Raw genomic sequence first — 10,865 nt, forward strand, 5'->3', positions numbered from 1 at the left:
ATGTAGCATCCACCATCGGCATCCTCAAAACCAACGGTGGCTGTATGGATGCTGGTAACCTCAGCCTCAGAAAACATTCAGTTTCAATGTTGACAGCTCATCAAGATAAGTGGCAGATGCTGAAGTGTAAATATGGCCAAATGACACAGAGAAGGGCGGGACTGTTAAATGGGTTTTGTGTCCACAAGGAGAAAATAAGAATGATTTCCATCAATCCTAATTATTCAGTAACATAGAATTAGAGTGACAGATTAGACTCAGCCGTTTTTTAAATGACAATAACATTTAATAAATGTGTTTAGCAAAGTCTCCTTTAATTACAGCGTGATCAAACACTCTTTCCCTTCAAATACGATCAAATATGAAGTCTGCAATGGGCCATGTAGTATATTTGGGTAAACTCTATTTTGCTATTTTGGTTAATCTTAGTATCTATGCCAGGACTTCTCATTACTGCATATTTGGTTTTACCTGACTGGATCAAATTAACAGTAGAATGCTGCCTACATATTAATGCATTAGCAATTTTATAATGTCATATACGGTAATAAATCAATGGAGATTCTGATAATACTCCTGTACTCCTATACTGTTTTTGGTCTGTGCATGATGTCACATATCTGTAACAATATAGAGTACCAATGGTATATTACAACCACAGCAACAACTACTACTACTACTACTACTACTGCATTGTGTAATTTTGTCACCTATTTTTAATTTAGTCTTAGTCTTGTGCCATATGTTCTTGTTTGTTTTAGTCATATCTAGTCATTCACACGTTTTTTTGTTAGTCAAGTTTTAGTCGACTAAATGTCTCGTCATTTTAGTCCACTATTAGTGAAAATCAAACTCAGGTATCTAAGTCAAGTTTTAGTCAACATTTTAGCCTTTTTTAAATAAATTATTTCTGATAACCATTTCTGTCAAATAGTGCGTAACACATTTCAAATATTGGTTAAATGTCATAATTACTTGACAAAATACACTTGTTGAATGATTTTTGTTAAATACAACTTTTTTAAACGCGTTTTTATATCGATCATCTTCCTTCATGCAAATATAATCGTACACAGACAAATGTTAGATAAGCGCCAGGGCTCCTGCAGAGTCTCTAGTCTTGATTCTACTCCTGTAAAAAGTAGAGACAATTGATTGACAATTGACAAAAATGAATAAAAGATTTTATCTTAGTTTTTATTTTATGCAAAACATTGTAGTCTTGTCTTTTTTTGTCAGCAATAATGCACGTTAATTTAGTCTGGTGCAGTTTTGCCATTGTTTTGTCTTTGTCATGGAAAAAAAGGTCGTTGACAAACATATTTAGTCTTGTCTCGTTTAACAAAATTAAAAATACATAATAATGATGAACCTGTGCACACTGATAAATGCAACCATTTTATTGTAAAATTCCACAGCTATGTGCAATTCCCTTATGAAAAGGATTTTTTCCAGTACATGTATAGTATATTATGCAGACCCGAACAGAATTTATCAGTGCCCCTTTTATACAATACTCAAATATACTGTACATAGATGGCAAACAACTAACGTAATGTATGTATGAGGACCATATGAGATTGATTTTGTTCTTGGAAACCTTTGAGCTTTGTAATTCCAGTTTTTTTGTTTTCTGTAGTTTGACAAAATACATAACAATAGAAAATATCTACATGTGCTGTTCACATAAATGTCTCATTTGTGGGTCCCAAAAAAATCAAAAGCACTCTGTCAAAAATAAGTACAGTGTATTAAAAAGTCCATGTCTGTGCAACCAAAGGACTGAGACCAGATTAAACAATGCTTGAATTAGTCCCAATTCTGAAAACATACCCAACATGCACACATACTGAATATTAACAGTATCTTTCATACACCTTTATACCTCTCTCATTTACAGTAGAGTGCACAGACAATATATATATATATACAAATAATAAATAAGCTTTTGCCATCATGGAAAAAAGAATATACCATAAAGTATGTTTGTTTTTTGCACCGTTGTTCAAGCACGAGAAATGCTCCCCCCCAGCCTATTGATAATGTCAGATATAGTCTGAATCAGAAATGTCTTGCTGTTTACCTTTGCTGTCTTATGTTTTTGGTTCTGTACCCTATCAATAAAAAAAAAACAATAACAATGTCTGAGGGAATATCAGTGTGTCCAACCTTCACTGTATATAATTTCCTTCAAGTAAAAACCCACTTTTAGCATACTGTATGTTTTTTTTCTTCAAGGCAGTAAAAGTGGATTCACAAATGATATCATTGTTTGATATTCTCTATTGCATGTGTGTCAGTTTGGCACTTTTTAAGATGTAATCACTCTTTTACACTTCTTTAAACTACAGAACACTGATGATTACCAGTCTACATTGCTACTGACACACTATGTTCCTAAAGATGTGAAAGATTACGTGAGTATGTGCACACTGAAGACAGATATAGACTACTAAGTGGCAGCTTCGTAACACAACAGAAACACCAATAAATACAAAAGGGAAAGAACTTCAGGAAATATGAGATCATCTGGTAAATGCATATGTTAGTATCATCACTGATGCTTTATTAAATATGGCAAATAACAAGACCAATGAAGACCCTTGTGGAGGTGGAAAATGTGGAAATAATTAATTGTTACTTAGACAAGCAAATGTTCTTCTTCTGGTGGCTTGGGAACTGTTTTTTGTGTTTTTTCCCCCCTGAAAATGTTCAAGTTTACTACTCAGAAGTTGTACAACAGGTTATGTTGCAACTTATTAATTCAACAGATATAACACTTTGACAGGCTTTTGTGAGAGTAGTGTACATCGATCACAACATAGAAAACACAAGATAAATAAGCTCAAGCTCCATTGACACATCAAACAAAAATGTATCTTTGATATAAATGACAACATTCTGTGTTTCTTTTCAGGGGCTACATGAACATAAAATATTTTTTCTCTTAATATATAAATAAATAAATAAATACCATTAATGATTAAATAAATACATACCCCATTACCCCCAAGTATTCTACATGGTCAGTCCAGCATAATACAATAAGTCTAATATACTGTATGGTGATATACTGTAACAATGCTGAAATTACAAAATATATACCCTTTTACAAAAATCCCAAGGGCATGACAAGTGTTTTCTCTTCTTCATAATTTATGTACATAAACAAAGTGATTCACACCCATTGTGAATTTACAAATCATACTGAAGCACTGTCTCCATTTGTTGCATACTGGTGTCTATCAAAATTGTACTCTGTAAGGGATTGTAAATCGTGTGTTACATGTTGTCATACCCAGCATTTACAACTCAGTGTTCTCAATTCTCTTCACACAACATCAAGGCATTCAAAGCTAATTTAAATGGGAAAAAGTCAAACAATAATGAAATTAGGCCCAGCCAGTGAATCAGCTCCCTTACTATGTAATCATTTACATGTACATTCTCATTGTGTTTCTTCTCAAAGAGACAGAAAGAAAGATAATTGATGATAAGGCTTAAACATCTCTTCTTGACACAAGCAGATGCTTCTTTTTAATTGAACGAAGCTCTTAAGTTTTATTTGATATCAATTCAGTTGTTTAGTTTCAGTTTAGTTTTTTTATTGCTCATTTTAGAAGGATAAAACATTAAATGAACCCTGTCCCACTGCAGGGTTGTTTAAATTGCCAATAGCTGTCTGTATTGACAGTCACATTAAAGTGTAGATTAGTTTGAAACTCACCCGCTGGTTATGCAGTTGCATTTATACTTAAGGGAAAAACTTTATTTAATAAGAACACCTAAATTGTTTTAGTACAGTTTCTCTTGTAAAAGCTTGCGTAACCAAAATACAACAGCAGTGTGTCATTATGTTAATGCATGCTTTTAACAGTACATGTAGAAGAGGATGAGAGGTCAGTGTTGTCTATAATGTAAGCTAATAGCTGAAAGAAAAATTATTAAACCAGTTGTCTGGCCTGAACTTCTGGGCTGATCCTCCCACCCGTATGCAAAGAAGATTCCTCAACTTACAGCAACATTATGCCACTTTTTACCATAAAAACAGCATTTTAGTGCTACTATGACATGCAATTGGGAGAATGATGTCTCTGTCATTCCTACTCTGTACTCCAAACGCCTTTTCTTGCATGTAACTTTGGTGGGCGGGTACCATCTCCCAGGAAATTGCTGTAACGCTTTACGGCACTACCACTAATATTGGTAAAACTGGATGATATTTGACAGAGAAAATGTTGTCTGGTTTGTCCTTTGATGTCCTCTGGCTGCTCTGCCTTAACTCAGTAATCTACAGAATTTCCTGATGGACAGAAAGCTTTCCTTGTTGCTAAAGTAAGGCTAGTGAGTCATTTTAGCTGGCTTGGTATGTCTTGTGTTGTTGCACTTGCTTGATGTTTGGATGTGGTTGCAAAGTTGTCCACTCGCTAGGTTTTGATCAAAAGTAATCATAACAAATGCACTTGTACAGCAGTCCATATTTACAACAGTGGTGTATAAATTAATTACACTCTGTGGGGGCGCCAAATCACAATATCAAAAGTCTCTCAAGTGCTGCTTTAAAAGGATTAACCGGGCACATTTTTATTTATTAATTTTACCAATTTTCCTAGAAAATAGTATAATTAAATCTTGAACGATAATCAACAGTGCTCATTTTTTTATTTTTCCATAGCCAACAATAGAAGACCATAAAAGATTTTGATTTTTGGCCTGAAAGGTGCATGCAATAAATGTAAACCACTATGTAATAGTAAAATATATACAGTGTCTGTACAGTTAAGCATTGTCCATAAACAGCATCATCTCTCTCTGACCACACATGAAAAATGCCATGTTTAATAGTGCCAACACTAAAGCTAAATAAATAAAAAATAAATTAACGTCACTGTCTAACATAGCTCTATTAAAGTGCTTAGATTGTGTGTATGTTAAGTGAAACTTAACATACTTTTAAAGTAAAATTAAAAGATAGGACATACTATAATGTTATTTAGATTTTGCTGATAAGTGTTTGCTGTGATCTGAATTGCTATTTATTTAAATTGCATTCATTAGTCTCAAAATACAGCAAGTAAATTAAAAATGTCATTAAGAAGACATGAAGAAGAAATTCCAAATAAATAGTCCAACATCGAATCATGAAAACAAAACTTGGGATTCTTCTTAATTGTCCACACAATCAATGTTTTCACAACACATTTACAAACCTCCTCATACCAGTTCAATGTAATGCTACAACATTTGCAATGTCTGTCAAAGTTATCAAATAAATTAACTCAAATTCAAAGGGATTCAAAATAAGAAATTAAAGGAAATGTATTAAATCAGTGGGTATTTCAGTGGGTCGCCTCCTTTTAAAATGTCCCTTGCTGGCAAAGAGAATATGTAGAATGTAATGAACTGTATGATAAGGCTGGGTACACACCCAGGCGTACACACCCACGCCTAGAGATAGAGATAGGAGACCCAGTAGACCAGGTTGAAAAGACCAAATGCAGTGGGGAAGAAGATGCGTGCATACGAGTCTATCTTGGCGACGCGGATGTGTAACCTGCCGTGCCGCCAGGCACCGGAGCGGCAGTCTTCAAAACAGCAGAAGAAACTGGTGCAGTCCTTCCCATCCAGACACTCATAGCCGTACTCTTCGTCTCGCTCCTGCATGTGCGTAGCGTTGTTCATCTGAATGGCTGTGGCCGAGCGTGGACGGATGTCTACCGTGGGTGTCTGCTTTTAACAGGACAAAATGACACAGTTAGCCATCAGAGCACCAGAGTGCCAAAATAAAGACCTCACTGACATAACAGGGGACCTAATTTGAGCTGCCATTTCCTGTCTCCCACTTCAATTTCTGTCATTAGTCAGCAGAATGTAGTTTGCACCTTTGACTTGCCAATGGACCCTTTAATGTCAGAAGAAAATACAAATTGACCTATAACTACCACCCATGGTTGTAATTAGTGAGGCTTATAGTGACAAAGGGTCTGTTCCCATGGAACCCATGATGCAAATTACACATTTGCGGCTGAAGCAGCCATATTTGTAGTACAGTCGTCCATATTGCTTTATTTACAGCTATAAGGAGCTAGTGCTGGGCAATGACTAATTTTATTCTGATTATGCTACTGATGCTGCACAACATTAAAAATGCAGTGAAAACACAGTAGCAAACAGATGACTGTGTAATTTTTCTGAGCAATTTTTAAAATGTTTTTAGTGCCCTGTAACCCAACAAAACATTATTTCGATCTATTGATGTTTTAAGCAGTTCTTCTGAAATGCATATATAAGATACATTGCGTATAAGATACACAACTGACTTATGATGCATCATAAAGCTAAGCTTAAGGAGGACAATGTGCACACAGCTCAATATTTCTCCAGACAACTCTTTCGGTCACTAAATGGGCTAAAATGAACCTCCTTTTCAAACTGTGCTTACCACTGAAGGGCACATGCCCTTTTGGTGATAAATAATTGCTGAAATAGGACAGTGACAGTGAGTTGTGTTACACTGTCATTTTAAAGGGAGGAAATTAGAATTCAAATCAGCTTTTATCTTAAAATACCATGCCACCTTTGCACAAATTGCAATTCCGGCTATTTGGCAGATTAAATGTCTCCCCCACCCACCCTTTGGCAGAGATTCCTTGAACTTGCTAATAAACTAGGGCAGTGGTTCTCAAACTTTTTTTCAATAATGTACTCCCCTTTGAAATATGTTTTCATCCCGGTAACCCCTGATCAGCACAAAACATTTCGGGTAGGGAAAAAAGCCTAGTTATATAAAGAGGCACAATATAGCACTGCACCATCAATTTCACTAGAAAATTGTTCTACGGTATATATTGTTGTGTGTTAATCCATTGTTTTTTAATTGCAATGAACACAAAATAAAACAGTAAATACTTATTTTGATGTATGTTTTTGGCCCCATTTAGGCATGCTTGTTGCAGGGTGAAAGTCATGTGTTGTTTGACCCATCTGCCACCCCAACCATTGTCACTATGCAGAATTTCAGGCTTCCATACTACTTGCAACCGCAACTCATAATACAACATCATCTTAAAGCAATGCAGAGCTGCTGCCCTGGCCGGTGTGTTCCGTACTCATGCTGAAGGGTACTTATTGTGTTGAGAACGGGTTGGAACATACAGTAACATTATCTGCTGTAAGCATGCATTCTCAAACAAGCTTAAAATACTTAAACTTGATTGAACTGTTCATTCCCTACAACTTCTCATCTTGCCCAGCACTAATGCACAAATCTGCAGTCCCTTTGAAAACGATACATAACCACAAACGAAACAACATACGGGTTATTTTCAGGATTTTTGTCCTTAACGGACAGTATGTTGGGGTAATGAGGGGATTAGCAGAGGAGGTTATGAGTCAGTTCTCAAAGGGGATCGGTTGCACTGGAGGAAGCGCAGTGGAAGCTCGACCAGAGGGAGCATTAACAGCATCCTGCCGCATGGCCTGGTCAAGCTGGGCTGTGCTGTGTCAGTGTTAGCAAAAAATAAATGAAAAACAACAACAAAGAAACAACACAGTGGCATTGGCAACTTTAACTGGCTGAAATAAGACAACCTCTTAGAGAAGACAAAAGGTGGACACATTGCTGGAGGATCCCTTGGCTATCTGTATTAAGTTGAATAGGAGTGTTAAAATAAAGGTGAATTTTTCAGCAGTACATTTAGACTCATGTCCAGCCTGAAAATCTAACCGATCTGACCCTAAAAATAGTTTTCCTAGTTAAATATATATGTGGACCACTATGTGGAAAAGCAGATTATCTTGTCTGGACTTGTGTGGTGGTTTAAATTCAGATCTTTGCTAGCTCCCACCCACTCTGGATGCTTTTTGGGTGTTTAAAGATTAACGTGTTAATCTTCTGATTGGACCTCCAACTCTAATTATACTCATCACAGGGTAAGGGTTGTCTGTTTCAGTCTGTTAAGGCTCTGCTGACTCTGTAAGAAGCGTCAGGTTGAGAAGCCCAGCAAACACGCAGGTATAGATTTACTGGCAGGAGAAGGGAAAGAACAGGAAGCTGTTGCAGCGGCTGCTAATTCACTGTGGTTACAACAACAACAAAGAGTGAAACAGGACAGAGGGAGCCAGAATGAGTCCACGGTGGGCCTGGACTATTACATTTCTCTGGACACGGGACGTGTGGGAGGCTTCATTTAATTTTAGAAAGCTGCATGAGTAGGTCTGGCTGGCTGCCTTCGCACTGTGCACTACAGTGTGCCCCTTTTAATAATATCTCTGATACCTATTTAGTAACTGATGGGGAGTACAGTAAGAATGCAGGTAGATAAAGAGGGGATAGAGGCATATCTGCTGGAGAACAGACAGAAAAGCAGTGAGGTGCTTAGGGCTCAAAGAGCCAAAATGCAGCAGACACATGCAGTCAGACACAGGCAATATACCTTTGAGGAAAAGAGCCGGAGGAGCTTTTGTCCAAACAGGAAACAAAGAATACATGGAATTGAAAGAGAGTAACAAAAAACAAAGAACACATGTAAACAGAGAACAAAAAACATCAATAGAAAAAATAAATAAACACAAGATAATGTGTGAAATTTACAATCGCTCTACTTTGTAACTCAAACTGGAAAGAGAATAAATCTACTGTAGAGAGACATACATGTTACAAACAGACACAGGGAAGATGCATGTTGGGATATATGTATCTCCCAGGATTCTTACACCAGAATCACCTTAGAAAATATTACAAATGCAAAAGTGGAAAGATTACGTAAACACTATCCATGAAGCAGAGTTCAAATACTCCTTGTGAGTGTGACATTATTACATTTTCACATTAACATGGAAGCATTTATCTTTCACAGCACTTCATTAAGCATTGTTATCAGTTCCAGAATGTGGCATTCAACAAATCAACTGAGAGGAGGATCATAAACATCTCTGCATTTTAAGAAGATCACGTGTACCCAATAAGCTTACAAAGAGAAAGAGAAACTTTCAAAGTTCTTGATTTATTTTTCCTCAAGTTCCTATTTTTTTCCATGCTTTAAACAATTCGGGAACATCAAAAGAATTCATCAAAGATCTCCTTTTCTTGCCCACTTTCTTCATCTTGAGAATTAATGCAGAGAACCTAGAAAAACCCCTCTGAGATGGCAAACTGGCATTACACCTTCCAATCAGTCATTATTCATCCACGGGACAGCTAGACCATGTGCAAAACCTTAGTTACAGAGACAGAAACTAGAGCGCCCCACCTTCCAGTTCAATACTCCTGTTCACCAAAGCACAGTACACTTAAAGATTTAAAGATTTAATATCCTTCAAGTCCAATTCCGCCAAAAATGCCATGACTTCAAAGATGGATTTCAGTTACCTACAACCCTTTCAAAATTATTGCAACTTGGTCAAGTTATTAAAAAGCAAAACAAATAACATTTTTCTTCCCCCAACCAGACTTCAAGTAGTAGATTTGAACAAATTGTCATGCAAAATCTTAATTTCTAGAATCATAAGCCAAATCTAGCTGATTATGGAGATGTGCTAGTCTTGCTGTCAAGGGTAAACGTTCTCAGCTCAGTGCTCATACTGTATATATGGTGAGAGTAGCCCTTTAACCGAGCTGCCATAATCTCTTGAGGGATTTAAGGAACATGTGACTCAACCTTTGCTGTCATGTGACAATTACAACTGTAACAGATATGTGACGGATTACAAAAACGTTCAAGCTGCATGCCTCGCTCATTCATTCATTGAGTAATTTGTGTGGTGGCCCCTGGGAAGATGCTCCCTTAGGAAACAGTGGATAGCTTTTTTCTAAGACTTAATCCCTGTACTGTAATACAGGGGGGGAGGGACAGAGAGCATGTAGGGAGTACTTGACACTTCACCTCAAAGGATACAGTAAACACTGTAAATATGTTCATCAAGATATTACAAAAATATATAGTACATCAATTAAAATAATGTTTGTAGCTAGGTACAATTGAGCAAACTTTCTTGGTCAGACTCTGAAACCACAAGAAAACATAATCTAAACAAAGATATCACTTCAGTTAGAGAGACGCTCACCGGGTTTTTCTTCTTCTTGTCCTTTTTGGCGCTAGGCTTCCTGTTGCTGACAAAGTAGTGCAGCGTGCCGTACTCTATAAGTGCGGCGAAGACGAAGATAAAGCAGACAGACACAAACAGGTCCATGGCGGTCACATAGGAAACTTTTGGAAGGGATTTCCTGGCAATAGTACTCAGCGTGGTCATGGTCAGCACAGTGGTGATGCCTGGTGCGAGATGGGGAAAAACAGAGAAAATTAGATTTTTTTAAATAAAGACAACTACCACACTGCCAGACTTATTTCTGCAAAGAGCTAAATTGTAGGTGTTTTTTTCACATTCTGCATTACTATGTCATCTTATTTTAATTTTTAGGCCTTTATTTACACAGGACAGATGAAGAAATGAAAGGGGGGGAGAGAGGGGGAATGACTTGCAGCAAAGAGCCGCAGGTCTGAGTCTAACCTACAGCTGCTGCTTCAGAAAGTAAAACTGTGTGTGTGTATAAAATATATATATATGTATATGTGCGCCTGCTCTACCAACTGTATATTTAAAAATATGTATTGCCTAGAAGAAAAACTAAATCAGTGGAATATTAGTGTACATATTGCTGAACTAAATTGTATAACTGAAGCTGGAATATGATGGAAGGTGTGACAAATGTTTTTTGTTTTTATTTTTTTAATCGTTTTATGAAAGTCCATTTTTTTACACAGAAATGTAGGGTTTAATAACAAAACAAAAAGAATGAATTATACATATGTACTAAATACAGTATATAAATATGTATATATATATATATATGTATATATATATAT

The 10,865-nt window shown here is 36.6% G+C and overlaps 1 protein-coding gene across 4 annotated transcripts in view; it reads right to left on the reverse strand.

Annotated features, from left to right (window-relative positions):
* Window positions 1–2,545: 2,545 nt before the first annotated feature.
* gabrg2 (gamma-aminobutyric acid type A receptor subunit gamma2) overlaps window positions 2,546–10,865 on the reverse strand; it is a 51,019-nt gene continuing 42,699 nt past the window's right edge. The window contains exons 8-10 of one of the 4 annotated variants that reach the window (XM_034889893.1): window positions 10,066–10,271; window positions 8,436–8,459; window positions 2,546–5,727 (exon numbers count right to left, since the gene is read on the reverse strand). In XM_034889893.1, the coding sequence (XP_034745784.1) occupies window positions 5,449–5,727; window positions 8,436–8,459; window positions 10,066–10,271 (509 nt within the window). In that variant the 3' untranslated portion in view covers window positions 2,546–5,448. Of the gene's footprint in view, window positions 5,731–8,435; window positions 8,460–10,065; window positions 10,272–10,865 lie in introns of all 4 variants that reach the window. The other 3 variants (XM_034889892.1, XM_034889895.1, XM_034889894.1) reach the window with 3 other exon arrangements.

Source organism: Etheostoma cragini, chromosome 13 (assembly GCF_013103735.1).
Source record: "Etheostoma cragini isolate CJK2018 chromosome 13, CSU_Ecrag_1.0, whole genome shotgun sequence".
NCBI lineage: Eukaryota > Metazoa > Chordata > Actinopteri > Perciformes > Percidae > Etheostoma > Etheostoma cragini.